The sequence below is a fragment of the Lepidochelys kempii genome, chromosome 4 (assembly GCF_965140285.1).
Source record: "Lepidochelys kempii isolate rLepKem1 chromosome 4, rLepKem1.hap1, whole genome shotgun sequence".
NCBI lineage: Eukaryota > Metazoa > Chordata > Testudines > Cheloniidae > Lepidochelys > Lepidochelys kempii.
The window spans coordinates 52928651-52945810 of record NC_136383.1 but is presented as its reverse complement, the minus strand read 5'-3'; the positions used below and the strand labels follow the sequence as shown (position 1 = coordinate 52945810).

The 17160-nt window shown below is 39.7% G+C and overlaps 1 protein-coding gene across 1 annotated transcript in view; it reads left to right on the top strand.

The window, feature by feature from the left end:
• The window catches only part of FREM3 (FRAS1 related extracellular matrix 3), a 122306-nt gene that overhangs the window by 51141 nt on the left and 54005 nt on the right, over positions 1–17160 (top strand). Inside the window, exons 4-6 of the mRNA XM_073341227.2 lie at positions 1625–1855; positions 3387–3512; positions 10578–10829. Of these exons, the coding sequence (XP_073197328.2) occupies positions 1625–1855; positions 3387–3512; positions 10578–10829 (609 nt within the window). The remainder of the gene's footprint in view (positions 1–1624; positions 1856–3386; positions 3513–10577; positions 10830–17160) is intronic.

Below are 17160 nucleotides of genomic sequence, written 5' to 3'. Positions count from 1 at the left end.
TTTAAGCCTCATGACACCCCTAATAGGTAGTCGTCATTATGAGGACCATTTTACAGATGGGTAAACTGATGCAGAGAGGTTTCAAGTGATTTGAACAAAGTCAGACAGTAAGCTGGAAGCAAAGCCAGGAAGAGAATACAAGAATCTTGATCTTTCCACTAGACCCCAGTTCCTCAAGTCTTTAAGTACAGTTGTATGAAGCTAGAGCACTTGCACAGTCAGGAAAATGTGGGCTTCAGGAATGAGTTATTTCCTTGCTGGGGTGAAATGTGTTGACACATAAACAGGAAATACACATTTGAAGGATAGTAAATAGTAAAAGCAAAATGCATCTTACAACTCACAGATGTGGCATACTTCTCTTAGATTTCCAGCGTATGTTCAAGTTTTGAGACTATATCTCTCTGTATGTATTTCTCTCGCATACTGTAAGAACTGCTTTGTCATTCTGGTTGTTTTAACTTCTCTCCTGAGTCACACATCTTTTATGAGTGTTCGCTAGAGCTGTCACAGCCCTAGCCATCTGTTTTAGGTATCACTCTAAACCTTCTTAGGGTTAAATCCTCTATCAGTACAATTCTGGCTTAGGCTAAATGGATCCATGTGCAATTTCAAAAGAAAACCTTCTTAGCTGGGGGGATATCGTCTCAATGGAAGTGATGGAAACCTGAGTGCGTACAACACTTTACTTGTTTTATTCCCAGTCTAGTTTTAAATTTTCTGTAGAAAGAACCCTACAGATTTAATGACCTAGTAGGGCTTGTCCATCTCTATATTGTGTGATTCCTGGAAAAGGGTCCAGTCACGTCATTCTCTCTGGCAAGTTGGTGGCTGCATGGGTAGGTCTACAAGAGTAAGGGTTATATAAATGGGGGAAATCCTGAGGGCTCTAATAGGGGAACAAATTACATCAATGGGAAAGAATTCCATATAACTTAAGCTAATACAAGCACAAAACCAATAAAAAGCAATAAGAGATATTACAATAAAGACGTTACTGTGATTATGTAGTGGCTAATTTGTGCTAGGCTGGGACCAAAAATTTTAAATGTGGACGGCTGTGTTGTGCCTGCAATGAATATGTGTGCATCCATTTAATAGGAAAAATGTGCATTTATGTGCACAAGTAACTGCTCAATTATGCAATTAGTTCATGTAGATTTTTTTCATGCCTCATCAGGCACATGTAACATTTTCTGTAGGTCCAACTTGAGAGCCTAACCTAGAAAACACTTAAACATGAGAGAAATTTTGCAGTGTGAGCGTAGTGCTCACACTGTGCTCAATTCAAATCTATAGTTGCCAAGAAACCGTACACTGAAGTAGTTGTACATGCTAATATAGGTTTTAGGTACACACTGGATAAATTAGTGGAATTATTCATGCAGTAAAGTCCTTCATATTCATAAGTGTTTGCAGGGTCAGGTCCTGAGTACCACATTTAAAATGTGCCCCATAATACATTTTTCAGCCATGTATGGTCTATCTTACAAACACTTTTTTTTCCTAAAGATCTGTAATTGGCAGACACTTGTTAAAAAAACACAATCTTGTCTTATTCAATTGATTCAGTACACAAACATAAACTTTTGGGAAATCAGTAGTTTTTCCAATTTTTACTCAGGTATTGGGACTAAAGATGGAACAGCAAAAAAGGATAAAGATTTCAAAGGGAAAGCTCAGAGACAAGTCCAGTTTAATCCAGGACAGACCATGGCTACCTGGCGAGTGAGGATAACCATAGATGATGAATATGAAGCATCTGAAACTTTCCAGATCATTTTGTCTGATCCTATCATGGCTGCCCTTGAGTTTCCAGAAATAGCGACAGTTGAAATTGTGGATCCTGGTGACGGTATGTGGCATTTACTGCTCCCCTTCTTTCATTCCGTAACACAAAATTCATGATCCTGAGAAGTGTGGATCACCCTATGATGGGTTGGACACCCCCCCACCCCACCCCACCCCACCCCACCCCCGGGATGCCACCTGATGTACTAGGGTTTAACTGAGCCTCTCCTGCTCCACCAGCCTAGATTCCCTCTTCCTGTTTTGCTGAATTAGGCTCTCTGGCCTCTTGCAGCACACACACAGGTAGGGCCATACCCAGCTGCAGACACAGACTGAAGTCAGCTGTGTGTGAGAGGACTCACCCAGTACTCACGTCCACACCCATTTTGGGAGATAAACCCAAAATAATAATGTCTTGCACTATATAAAAAAATCTGCACAGCACAAGCTCATAACATTCACCCTCTTCCTCAATGTGAAAAGAGATATGCGCGACTTCTTGCTTCCCCCCGCCAGTTAGAAATTACATAAACTGGGTTTAATAATAAACAAAACAAATTTTAGTAACTATAAAAGGCAGATTTTAAGTGGCTAAAGGGATAGCAAACAGAACAAAGCAGATTACTAAGCAAATGAAACAAAACACGCAAACTAAGCTTGATTCACTAAAGAAATTGGCTACAAATAGTAGTTCCTTACCCTAAATGTTGTCTCCGGCAGATTACAGAGATTCTTGAAAGCCAGCTGCACAGGCCTGCAGCTTAAAACTTCAGGTATTATTACTCACAGGTTAGACAGCCTTCCAGCCTGGGCTCAACTCTTCTCCCCCCAGTTCAGTTTCCAGGTGTTTCCCATTGTCTCTTTGGGTGGGGAGGCAGAGGAGAACCATGATGATGTCACTCCCCTGCCTTATATAACTTTTGTGTATGGTGGGAACCCTTTGTCTTCTGGTGGAAAAACACTGACATTCCAAGGTGGGGTCCAGTACTAGGTGACTCAGTCACATGTCTCTGCAGGGCCCTAGCAGCCATTACTCGCAGGCTGTTTGGAGTGTCCACAGGAAGACTAAGCTGTTTCACAGTCCATTGTCGTTGCTAATGGGCAATCAGCCCTATCTGGCTTTTCCATTGTTGTACCTGAAGGGCTAGTTGTGGGTGACACCCAAAGTAGCACATTTGAAATACAGATACATGGTCAATATTCCTAACTTCAGATACAGAAATGATACAGGTGTACACATTGTATAATCACATTCAGTAAATCATAACCTTTCCAATGATATCTCACATGAGCCATCTTGCATAAATTATATCTCTGTTATGTCATATCCATATCATAAGCATATTTTCATAAAGAACATGGAGTGTAACATCACACACCCACAGCTCCCATGGCAGTCCCTGGGCTGAGTCCTGGGGTCTTGATTCAGTTGTTGTGTTGAATCCTGTTTCAGGTCAAACTCCCATTGGTGTGAATAGAGCTACACATAAATATACAAGGATTTAGCGCAGCAGATTAAATCTCTCTATTGACCGAATTCATCAATGACATCAGCATTGTACTATACTCTGTCTCTTACACTTTTTGTTTTCCAGAATCTATAGTGTACATTCCCTGGCTGGAGTACGGAGTAGAGGAAGATATTGGTGAGCTGTTAATCCCTGTTAGGAGATCTGGAGATATCAGCCAAGAACTAATGGTCATTTGTTGCACATATCAAGGTATGTTACCTACTAAGATAACAAAGATATACAATGTTGTGCCAGCCCTTACATGGAGTAATAGAGACACTTCATTAATATGAATTTACATATCTGTTATGCAATATGCGGCCAGTCCAATGCCTCTTGAAATCAAATGGAAAGGATCCCATTGATTTCAATAAGCTTTGGATCTGATCTTATTTTTGGTTGCAAGTTATCTATTATTTTTCATTTATCAAGTGCCCATCTTAGGGATAGTTTTCAAAAAGTCTTGTATACGCTTTCTAAGCAAGATGCTATTGTTATCATCTCTCTGATGCCTTCAGTCTGCCCAATTTCAAAAATTGTGCTTTAATTACTAATAAAATTAAATGCAGAATCTAATACTACAGTATAGAGGAAAATAAGCGATTACTCTACAGCTAACATGTATTTTGTTTTTGTCTATATTTCTGAAATTCTCGTTGCCACTAGAGTACTATTTCATCTTTCAAGCAGTGGTTTAGCTGTCCATCTTCCAAGGCGAAATTGCATGGATTCTGTGGCCTGCAAACTCTGGTCCACATGCTTAATTTTATGTACCATGAGTACTTCCATTGATATCGGTGGAACTCTTTAGTGTGTAAATGTAAGCAAATTTGCAGGAATGGGATCCACGTGGCTTAAATACACAAAATTGTAACTAGGGTCACTCATGATAAACTATTTTATGTGTGCTGAAAATGGACTGTGTTTGTGTAGCTTGTGACCATGTTCAGATCAAAAGTTTCTACAATCCGTCTACTTCAGAAATTAATTTACAAGATATATAAACCCAGAAATGTATGCTAAATGCCCCATTGACAATGCCACAGGCTGGGCAATACAGAACTGAAATTCACTGTAGTTTACATTTTAAAATATTCTTTTCAGTGATTGTAGAATCCTCTGGTGCTCTCTGCTTCGCTAAGGACATTCAGGAGTGCATAATTTGGTAGCATTGCTGACACAATTAACTGAAAGATCAGGGCCATAGGGGCTATCTCGGTGTAGGCAGACCGCTATTCCTGCATGGAGCCCTATTTGGTTTTGGTGGGACTGTGTAGGTAAAGGGATCCACCCACCCACAGTAATTTGTAGGATATGGGCCTTAGCTTGCATTTTTCATTTTAACTTGGGAGTTCATCTGTAAGATAGTTGAGTGAACATTCATAAACAATACCTATAGTACAGGGATCTAAGGGGACCTTGACCTCACAGTTATGCCCTTATTTCATGTGTATCACGTCATAATAGCTATAGTCTCATAGAATGAGAGAATGTAAATATGTTTGTGGTTTCAGCTTAGCCCTTCAAAGAAATCTGCTGGAGTCTTAAAAACTGCACCTTACCAAATACAGGTGACTGTGTGGTAAACCACACAATGTATCTCTTACTAAACACAAAAACCTACATTAAATTAACATTCTTCAGGTTCTAAAGTCAAGCAGTCAAAAGATAGGAAATGCCAGAATTAAGGTTTCCTGTGTAACCATAATTCAGCCCCTTTGTGTGTATATGTTATGATACAATCTTTAATTACATCACCATGTATTATTTTTTTCACTGGGCCCCTGCTTCACACAGTGCATAGGATGGACCTGCTTTGGGGATGAATCAGGATTGTGTAGTGAAAGAGACTATTGTCTGTAGTTTGTCAAAGTTATAAACAACTGAAAATAGATTCTTATAATGGGACATACGTTGGACAACCTTAATAATAGACTGTGCTACCAACCCCTCCTATGATAAAGGATACCTTCTTACACAGATTATACAGACCTTAGTGGGAGAGGTTGTGAACAGCATATATAAAGAGAGTTGTTGGGGTTTTTCACTTTTAGGAAACACTTTCTGATTTCTGCAGAGGCACATGCTGAAAGATTTATAGATCCAGTAAGGCAAGTTGGTTTGTGTTTGTGAAGCATGTCGGCTGTTGGGAAGGAGGAGCCTGTTGAAGTTTCAGATGTTAAGTATGTCAGCCCAGCTGTGGGGTCTCATGACAAGATGCAAATATTACATTGGCCTATAGCCGTGTTACAGAGATTAGATTGCTTTAGCTTCACTAACTTTTGCCATGGAGCTTTTTCAGTGCCTGCAGCAGAGCCAGTCCTGTGGCAAGTAAAATGCGTGAAGCTGTCTGACTGTGCCACCTGATTGGCTGCTGGAGTCTAGAGGCTGATACTTAAGCTCAGTAGCAGCAGCAGGCCAGTGGCTGCTCAACACATTCCTTGCCTGCAGCTTCATTTGGTCCTGTCCCTGCTTCCATTGCCTCTAGCCTTGCTCCTGTGCCCCAGCCCCAGCCTATATATGCTCCTGCTCCAGCCCCCAGCTCCTTCCTGACCTCTGACTCCCAGCTCAGACCCTCGGCTCCACCCTCTAACTGCAACGCCTTTGGCACAGGCTTTGGTCTTTGACTCCCAACTATCATGTTTGGCTTTGCTCCTGGACCTGCCCCATCTGGATTCAACTCTTAACTGGTAGGCAGCACTGTTGCTCCAAGGATTAGGCAGGACTGTCCACGCTTCAGTCACTGACACATTTTCACATGCAGATATGGTGATTCATATTTACTGCATAGGTGTAGTTCTCGCAACTCCTCTTTATATTGGAAAATGCAATATTCTTTTAGTGACTCAATGTATGTAGACTACATGAAAGAGGGAGATCAGAACTGTTTTATCCAAGCTTGTACAATCTGTCAGCCTGATCCTGGAAGATACCCAGCAACTTTGCTCCTAGCAGAGTTAAGGACACTCTGCACCTCAGAGGATCAGATCCAGTGTTGCACACTATTACTTTACAATAATATGGCTTCTGGGAGCCATGTTGCATTGGAGAGGCAGAAGACAAACACAAACTAGGATTCCACAAGACTGGGGGTTTCCTTCTCCATGGATCCAGGGAATCTGGGATTCAGACAACATACTTCTATCCTCCATGAACCCCCAAATTTCTTTCACTCAAGGGGAAAAGCTTCTGTGAGGAGAACCTTACTAAGTGTTTTGGCCCCCCTAAGCCTCTCATGGGTTTTCCGTGTGAGGGAAAGATGCAGTTTGGCCCTTTATTTGATTACTGGAGTGAGAATTTTCTCTTCTGCAGTGTGGAAGGACAAAAACTGACAAATTTTACCCCTGCATGTTGTGCTAAGCATATGAAGGAAGCTAATTGAACACCATGAGTTTGGATGGACGCTGAAAAGAAAATGAAATCACTGTCCCGGTGACCTCAGCTAGATGGTCAAAAAGCAAAGGCATATGATGTGTTGAGGAGAAATTATTTCATGATCTGGAGAGTTATTCTCAGTGTTAGTAAGACATTTATAGGCAGTATATGCCACACAGATTGTATCTGTTTGTCTAAATCTTTGTGGGGTAGGGGTTCCCCCAGTTGTCAGACACATACTTTTATGCTGTTTCTTTTATTGAAAAAAAATCAGCCACTACCTTTGTATAAATTTCTTTCTTTACACATTTGCTTTTTTTAAAGATAAACAGTTTTTCATTGATGGAGAAGCTCTTTATCATTGGATCAGCTTCCCAATGAAGGGAGAAAGTAGTTTTACCTCCATGAAGGGGAAGAATACATCAGTTTGCAGGGGAGAAGCCAATGACATGGACCCTTTCCACAGAATATAGTAAAACCTCTATTCCTCACCACTGTTAATGTCTCAAACATCCTGAGAAGTTATGGTTGGTTAATAAGACTCAGTCAGAGGCAGGCAGCATTTTGGAAGCTTCTTTAAAAAAGAAAAGAAAGAATGAGATAGATTCAGGCAGCTTGCTCAAATATATATACAGGGGCCAGATAGTTGATTGATTGGAGAACGGTGTCATAATCCCTTCATTACACTCAGATAGGCATTTTCCTTTCTCCTGTCCTAGTGAAGCAGAGGGATAATCAAAACTCTACCATGCCATTCAGCTTTTCTTTAGCAACAGCTTCACAGTAGATTTAGGTGAAGCAGAAATACAAACAACAAAACTTCTAGTTGAAAACATTTCACTATATATCCTTTGATGATGATATAGGTCCTGATTCAGCAAGGTACTTTAGAGTGTGCCTAATTTTAGGCACGAGTGGTCTCATTGACTTCAGTGACCTTGGACCATACTGCATGGCAATGGATTCCTAATCCTTTTTCTGTATATGAAACATCATCTAAAGTGATACTTTAATAGGAATTTATATTTCAAAATTGTCACACCAAAGGCATTGGTTTCCACTTTTCTTTTCTATAGGTAATGGACATAGAACATTCCACAAATTGTGTGTTTCTCAGTACTTCAAAACATAATACTTTTTAACTGAGTTGTTACCCTACTTCATTAGAGAGGGCATTTTATGAAGAGATGGGCCTGAGCTGCAAAGATCAGATCAAGATTTTGATTCAAACTTTCCCTAAATTCAGATCCAGATTTTTGTGGGGGTCATTACAGGTATATCTGCGCTGCAGCTGGGAATGTGCCTCCCAACCTGAGCAGACAGACTCTTGAGCTAACACACTAAAAATAGTCTGAGCTTTGCAGCACTAGCAGACACTCAGGTTAGCATCCTAGCTCACACTCACCCAATCCCCTGGGTCCGAGCTCGGGTGGCTAGCCTGAGCCTCTCCCAGTGCCAGAAAGGCCACTCTTCTATTTTTAGCATCCTAGCTCAAGCCAAGCTTGTGCGAGTCTGTCTCCTTGGGCAGGGAATCTTGTTCCCAGCTGCAATGTAGACATATCCTATAAGAGTAGATGACAGCTGCAGAATGCCGACCCAGATCCCAGCTTCCCAAAAAGTGCAGGGATTTCCAGCTGCAGCTTCCTGGAATTGTGCTCATTCCTAATTTGATGCTACATATGGAATTACTTTCATAAATAGAGGCAGAGTACTGAGAATTAGATTTGTAGCTGTAGCTCACGAAAGCTCATGCTCAAATAAATTGGTTAGTCTCTAAGGTGCCACAAGTACTCCTTTTCTTTTATCACAGAACGGTTTTTTGTTTTTAAATCTTAAATTTTCCAACAGAATTTACCTACATAAACAATGCACTCAGGATGATGCTGAAATCTCTGGATCTGTCTGTCAGAGCTGATTATTGTTGAATTTACTATAAATTGAAAAAGGAAGATGACAGAGGAGGGCAAAATGCTGCCTATTGTAATATATACCAGATAACTATTTGATGATGAAAAATAAAATGTACTAGGGGACTAGATTTCATAAAGATAAGGCAATGACCATTAATAAATGAAACTAAGCTTAGATAGATGCTGGCATTTAGTCTGAGCAGTGAAATGTGGAGATTTTGATGAGACTCTTTTTCATGTGGAAAGAAGTCTTCTATCAGCTAATCATAGCCTGTGATATCAACATCCTGCATGCTCCCTGAGCAGAAAAAAGGAAGCTCATTCTCAGTTTTGTAGCCTTTTTTTCTTTTTAACTTCTAGTTCAGAAAGTCTGTTTAAAGTCTTCTCTTTCCATTTTGCTCCTTACCTTGGCTGTCATAGTCAGAAAGCCTCAGTGACTGGCATGAATCTTTAGAAAAGTCAAGGACTCAAAAGTCATTTGTTCCTTTACGAGAGATTTGCAAGGGTTTACTAGCATTTCCCCTTGCACCGCCCCCCCAACACACTCTTTTGTGGTATGCTGGAGCACAGAAAATCTCACTGAGTGATTTAGGACTTTACATCCCTGTGGATTATCAACCTATCTGGCCTTAGCAATACTGGCCATTTTACCCAAATAGGCAATCAATTACCCTAATTCTATGTTGTTCTATTTGGCCAGCAAACTGGTTGCAAGTAAAACAGGATTTTATCCAAAGCCCTAAACGTGGCAGCCTCCACTTCACTTCTATTTTTATCCTAATGCATTCCTATCCCTGAAAGTCTCACTTACATGTACCTGTCTGACACATGAAAGACCACGTTCTGCACATTGGGGACCATGGTGTCACTGCAAGATGAGAGTTTGTTCAACCCTCTGGAGAATCAGCCAGGAATGCAAATTTAAGGTGTTTAATACAGATTTAGTTGTCTCACTTCAGGCATCTAAGTCTTAAATTTTGGCTCACAGTGTTTAGATTAAGTAAATATATTTAAGTCAGCCAGAGTGATTTTTATGTCCTAGTAAATTACAGCGAGTTGGAAGTTGAGTCTGAATTCCTACCGTTTGTTTGACTGAGATCATGATCTTAAACTTCAGTGAGCGTTCTGGGTGTGCAATACAAGATCGGCCCTTAAAGGATTTGTTCATAATAAAAATGTAGCAGTTCTAATGAGCAAAAGGATTGATGTAGATTTGTCTAGATGTAGATTTGTCTACTGATCATCAACTTTCAACAGTGTGGAGGTCCAATCCAGGCACCATTTGCAGGCAGAGCACCTATGTGATTTCTCAACTTGATGATAAAATGAAATGGTCTTTTTCTGCCCGGACAAAAAGAAATAGTTGATTTATTTCATTACAGTATATTAATTTTTGCATACACACTCTTGACATCCTAGTATTTGCGTATCCTGTACATCAGAGATCAGAAGTAATATTAAATATGTTATAGGCCAAAATCTCCCTTAATCTATACTTGAGCAAGTCCATTGAAGTCAGAGTCGTGCTTGAATAACGTCTGCAGGATCTGACCCATAAATGTTAGTTTAAAAAGCAATGCTGCGACTTAAAATTACTTTTCAAAGGGAACTCATTCATTCACTGTTGTGTCAAATGTGTTTTAATAGCTTAAAAAAAGTAACTTCAAGAAGCAAAAGTTTTTTTTTTTACTCTTGTGATAACACACACATAGGAGTAAAAATGCAAGTGTCTACCCATTATTCCATGCATATTATTCCAGTCATGAAATATATTAACACTTTATGCAGTTAATTGTGAGAACTCAACACATTTTTACCTGTGTTTAAGTAATTACTTTTAACATATTTATACTTCAGTACCAGCATAAAATACATTTAAACCATTTTTTGTTGTGTTTCAGCGCAGAAGGAATGGTTTTTCCTCAAGATTCTGATTCCCTTTCATTCATTTTCTCTCTCTCTCTTCCCTCTTTCATCTTCCCCCATGTAGGCTCTGCCACAGGCACAAATCCCTCCACTGTGTTATCCTATTCTGACTACATCTCCCGTCCTGAAGATCACACCAGCATCATCCACTTTGATAAGTATGAGAGAGAGAAAACCTGTCGCATCATCATTATTGATGATTCCTTGTATGAGGAAGATGAGACCTTCAATGTCACGCTGAGCATGCCGATGGGTGGGCAAATCGGTGCTAAATTTCCTAGCACCAAAGTGGTAATCCTGGCTAGCACAGAGGATGGTGAGTAGGCAGAAGTTATTTTATTCTGTAGGGGTTTTCTCTTGTAGATCTTATAGTGCTAGGTGCCTTTTTTTCACCATATTTTTCCATCACACAAAGCCTAAGGTTAAACTATTTTATGATACAAGGGCATAGGCCGAGGAGTTAACTGCTTGTTCTATTGAAGTGTAGGTTTAGGATCAAATGGTTATCTGAATCATAGATCTGGGTTTACACTAGCTATTTTCTCACTAAAGTAAAGAGTCCAGGATTACACTGAATTTTATTCCTTGTCTAGGAGTAGACTTGCAATTTTATTAACCAAGGATTGATCTATTAGATTAGACTGGCTATTGTATCACTGAAGTACAAGTCTACGCTTATTTTGAATATTTTGCACAGATGTAGGATTAGTCTAGTTTTTGGAATGCAATCCATATCTAGCATTAGACTTTTTTTTCTCTGTGAAGTACCATGCCCTGGATAGAATTTTACTATATATTATTAGGTGAAGTTGAAGATTAGAAGTAGATAGTAGGCTGCTGGAAATGGCTCATTTATTTTGACACCCTGTACCCTGATATGTTTAGTTTAATCACTTTATTGGGAAGATATGGATATTGTGTGTTTTTATGAGATGGTGAGAAAGAAAGAAAAAAAATTGGTACAGAGACAGCAAAGGAAGAGCTATGTATTTTAGCTGCATAGTTTATTGGATGTATTTCAATACTGATCTTCACTGTCCATGCTAATCCAGTCCTTTTTTTATCAGAATCTAATTGTGCTGTTTTAGGCAGAGATTTTGTAAGGAGAGTCTTTAGGGTTTAGGCTCTGACTATAAAACAATTTTTCACTTGTGATAGAAACAGGATTTGAACCTTGAGCTTTAGAGGTAATAGGCTAGTGCACTAACTAACCACAGCACCTTACTACACTCCATAGTTTCAGGTGTAGGAGTAGGGCATCTATTGAACTCTTGAAGCAGTGATTTGTGTTTTTAGTGAGGCTCAAGGCCTACCACTCCTTTCAATAGTCATGGGAATTTTGGGCCTACCTTTCTATGCTCCACAATAAAAATGTATTTCACTGTGTTAAATGAAGCAGAGATGTTAATAAAACCAAGATCCAGAAACAAGCATTACTATTAAGTATTGTTTGTGTCTACCTTCTTGTCCTGTCCTGCAGAAATTCAGCTATTCAAGACACACTAGCAAATTGATATGTGGAGAGATCCTATGTTGTTTTCTCAAATGAAGAAAAGAAGAGAATGGGTCATGTTGGTCGCTGGTGTAATTCTCCTGAAGCTAGTGAAGTTAAATCAGGGATGAATTTGGCCAAGGTATTTCGGTTAATGAAAATATAATGGTCTTTCACTAGATGAGGCTTGTCTAAAAGCCATTATAATTTCTGCTGACAGTGACATCGCTGCTTCTTTATCCTATTTTGGGAACAGGAGGAGAGTATAAAGGAGGAATTAAGCCATCATGAAAAGAAAAGAGCTTTTCCAGATTTAAAAAACAGGTTTTTACCTTCATGAAAAAAAATTCATTTAGTAGCTCTAGCTAAAAACTGCTTCCCGTGCTATGTGCTTGCCTCAAGCTTAATGCCATCAAAGGGTGCAATTGAGAATTGCCACTGTTTTGCAGCATACCTCTTATGGGTCCTTGATTTGGCATCGGGCTATTCTGCTTGTCTCTTTTAGTCATAGAACTTTCTAAGGCCTCAGTCCAGCTTAAGTATATGCTTAACTATAATTAAGTTCCATTGACTTCAAAGTGAAACATGTCCCCTTCAGATTTCAAGAGAGGAGTTTTTGAGAGCTAACAGTAGTCTGAGGAGGTGGTATTTAGGCAAAATCTGGATTTCATTTCCGCTGTGGTTTGACGTTTGTATCTCAGATGGAACTAGGGCTTGGGCTTAGGTTCAAAAATCTTGTGAATTGTCCTTGGAGGAGTTTGATCGAAAATAACTGAAGTCTTCTGAGACTGGATGATTTCATGAGATTTCTGTCATCCGGAGCCAAATCTGAACTGAATCCAGAAAACAGGCCCCTGCTGTTGTGGGATCTGATCTGGAATCTAAAACTGCGGTGGTTTTGGATCTAGAGATGAGAAGCTGAACAACTTTTTGTCTCCCAAATTTTGGTAGCTGGTGTTGATTTGAGCTTTGGACCTGGAATTAGTACTGTCCCTATGTCATATTATTGCTTTATAATTTATGGCACATTGCCTCCTCCCGCCACCCCACTCAGCTTCATCAATATTTAGGTTTTCTTGTATTTTTATGGTGGGCTAGCTATGGCAATATATTTTGCTATCCTTATTGCTGCAGATATTATATGTGACTCTCTTTTCCAAATCAGTTGTTTCTTTAGGATAGTCTAAGTTGTACTTAATCATGCCTCATCAAGGGAGGGATGGATGAGATGACCTCTTGAGGTCCCTTCCAGCATTACGTTTTTATGATTTTAAATAAAACATTTTTATCTTCTTTTCCCTTTTGGGGAGATTACCTTTTTGTTTGTTTCAAGTTAATAAAGTTTGTCTAATAGCCATCCTTCTCCAACCTATTATTTCAGACAGTGTTTAAGGGTAAAATTGTGGATCCACTGAATGGCAAAACTCCCACTGACTTCATTGGAGTCAGGATTTCAGTCAGTACCTTTTCCTACAGAACAAAATCCTGATCCAACAAATGGACATAATGCTTTTTTACAGCGAGTAGTCCCTTTAAAGTCACAGGAACTTCTCATAGTAGGAAGCACTGGTAGTGTTTGCAAGATCATCTCTTCATTTGTTTTAAAAAAACATCTTTTGTAAAATAGAACACAACAAAACAGAACACGTGGGCCAAACTGACATTTCAAATTGTTACGCTTAATGGGATTTGCAGGCACTCTCAAACCAGAAAAATGCCTCTTTCCTACTGGAATAATAATGATAGCTTTTAAAAGTCAAAAACTACACAGATACAAAGAGCATGCCCAAGCCTCCCAAATAATGTGTTTAATTTCTTTGGTAACTCATCACAGAGTTCTTTGACCAAATTACTCCTGACTAGATGTACTGTGCCACAGTTCTATTAGTCCTCTGAGCTGCACCAAAGCCTAATGGAAGGAGCAAATGAGAGGGTCTGACAAAAACAAATGAAAGTGGACTCTGGCGCGAGTGGTAAAGTTGCTATCATGGTGCCTGCTTCTCCACTGCTTTTTACCTTGTGTGATGATTTATACCTCTGAAAAGTGCGTGTGAATGGTTCCTGTTTTGATTGAGACCGTTCCATAGCCACAATGCCCTCACTTTGTGCAGATGTAAATGACTACCCAAAGTGCAAGGCAGTGGAGGATCAGGCCCACAGTCAGACAAAATGTTTTGCAGTAACTGAACCCAAAACTTGAAATGCATTTTAGGCTTGTGGCCTTTTAAATTCAAAACAGTTGTCCTGCTACAGTACAATATCAAAAAAAAAAAACCCAACAAACCCTTGTTGTGGCCTCAGTAAGGTAAATTGTGTTCTGGGAGCTCTAGTATACAAGCTGACCCCTTTTATAGGTATTTCCATTTGTTACTCCAGAGTTAGGATGTCAGCCTTCAGCAGCAGCTTATAAACATGGTATTGAAGGGAAAGATCCAGTGCATGAAATTATCCATTTGATAACATTCCCGCTTACTGCACTCCTAGAAGAAATGGTCAGTGTTGGGGAGCATGAGCTAAGCCAAAAACAGTCCATAGTTGGCTCAAATAGAGGCACCTCTGTGTATAAAAGCATTTGATTTTACAAAAAAAGATGCCGTTAAGTGGTTGCATGGTGCAGAAGGTTGCTGCACTCCAGCACAAGTCTGAGTGGAGATTGCACTTGGGGGCAGATAAGATTAAGGGGTAGTACTAGCCATAGTCCTCCACGCTGAACGGTACAGTCTCCGCTCTGAAAGCCCTTTAGCTGCAAGTGCACAGGGTACAAATGGGGTGAGATGTGAGTAGAGAACAGATGTGTCTGAGAAGACAGACTTGAGCACTCAGATGAGTGCATAATATCAGCCTGTATGGGGTTGATCTGGTACTATTGAAGTCACTGGGAATTTTGCCATTGGTTTCAATGAGAGTAGGATCAGACCCTTAGAGGGGCTATGTAGGTAGAAGCATGATCCTTATCATTCTAATAAGAAACTTAGCAAGGCCTTCTCCCCCTACGCTTTAATAGTCATGCGCAACTTGGCAGCCACACTGCACTTTTCTCACTAATGCTGCATCAGGCTCCCCATGCGCTACCTGTACCAATAATCATTTTTTACCGTGCACTTATATGCACAACACTCAGTAACTGCACTGTGCATGATCAAGCCCAAAGAATTTATTTTATTTTATTTTATTTTATTTTTTAAGATTTGGTTTAAAAGATTTCTTTCCAGAGAATTCCTGAAAGTAAAGAGACAAAGTGTTGGGTTTTATTTCCTGTGTCTGTTGCTTTACACTTCTCAAAATGCTTAATGGAACAGGTTTGGGTTATCGGATAGTCCATTATCAAACGTGTCAGCGCTAAGTTATATATTTGATCACTAGAGCCTTGAACTAAGGGGCCGATCGACATAAGCATTTCTAAAGCTCCAACACATCAGTGAGAGTCACAGAGCCACATGTGGTAACCAATCTAAGCTTTCTCCTTACAACAGAAAGAAAGTGAATTCAAATGTTAGCAGTAAAAATTGCAGGTGTTTGCAGAAAGTTTTATTACCTCATTAGTGTTATTTAAATATTTATATGGCACCTTTAACAAATTAAACAATGTCTTACAGAAAATCTGTTCTAACAGTAAAGATGGTGTAGCTGAGGTAAATGTCAGCCGTTCAAGCACCAGTGCAATGATTTGAGTCCTTATTCCCTTTCTGTAAGTCTAGTATTGGGGCTAGAGAAAAGGTAAAGAGATGGTGTTCAGTCACAGATCCATGTTATGGTTAGGGTAGGTACGAGACAGCATTAGTATCTTGCAAGTAGCTCTAATGAGATTTCTGCCCAGTCTCAAAAATCTTGTGAGATCACCAGATTCCATGAGATTTTTCACTATCTTGAGCCAAAATCTTGTGGAATTTTTGGCTGCTTCCAAACATTGGCCCCTTCAGGTTTTGGTTCTGACATGGGACCACCATCACAGGAGCTGTTTCATATGCAATCATGCTCTCCTTCAGACTCTGAAGGGTTTCAGATCTGAGGTTCTAGTTTTGACCCATCTTTACTTGGGATACATATATATTTTTCATGTTATAATGGAGTGAATGTTAAAAAGAGCTTGAAATGGATTTGAATGGAGTTGAGAGGCATATATCAAGTGGTTCCTTAAAATGAAGAGCTTTATAATGAGACATCCTGTAATTGTTTATTGAAATAATATTTCTACTAGACTTTTCTGTCACTTCTCCTAGGCCCCAATCCTGCAACAGCATGTGCAGATGAAGTCAATGGGGCTCTACACAGATGCAGGGCTCTGCCTGCCAGTGTTGTTGCAGGATCGGGGCCTTCATTATGCTACTCTGTACCTGTATTGACATTAGGGTGACCAGATGGCAATTGTGAAAAAAACGGGACGGGGGTGGGGGGGTAATAGGCTCCTGTATAAGAAAAAGTCCCAAAAAACGGGGCTGTCCCTTTAAAAATGGGACATCTGGTCACCCTAATTGACATCTTTTATGTGTTATAAATACCCAGAGAAAACTCAAAATTCGGTCTCAGGACTCATGTAAAGCCTCCATAGGCACCAGTTTGATTTAACTCAACAGATGAAAAGATTTAAAGCATAAGCATATCTAAAGCTAATTAGTACTCCACATACCAGTAACATCACAGGTAGCATTTAAGTAAAGGAAACTGTTTGTTCAAATATTAAAGAAAAAAGAAGTAGCAGAAACAGGTAGTCAAGACAAAATGCCAGTCCTTTGATCTAGGTTCTCTACATACAAGTAGACAATGCGGGTTTTGTAATGGGCCCTTGATCATATCCTAGTAAACTCTAGGTTCTGTATCTTTTTCATATTATGTGGCAACATGCTGTCTGACTGTGTGTAACTGAAAAAAGGAACTAGTTGTTCAGTAATGAGCTTTGAAGAAAGAGGTGCAAACAATTTATAATTTTATAAGTAAGCAGAAATCTTCATCAGCTCTTTGGCAGTGCCTGAGTAGCATCACAAACAGAGAAGGTTTCAGGACCATAACTTTGTTTTTTCGATAGTTAAGAGAATGCCAGGTTGTCTGCGCTGAGCAAACACTTTATAGGCCTTTTTGAAAACTAGGATATGGATTTTGAATGAATGGTTCGTTTATGGCAATTCATGGCCATCAGTAAAGATTATTAGTTAGCTTA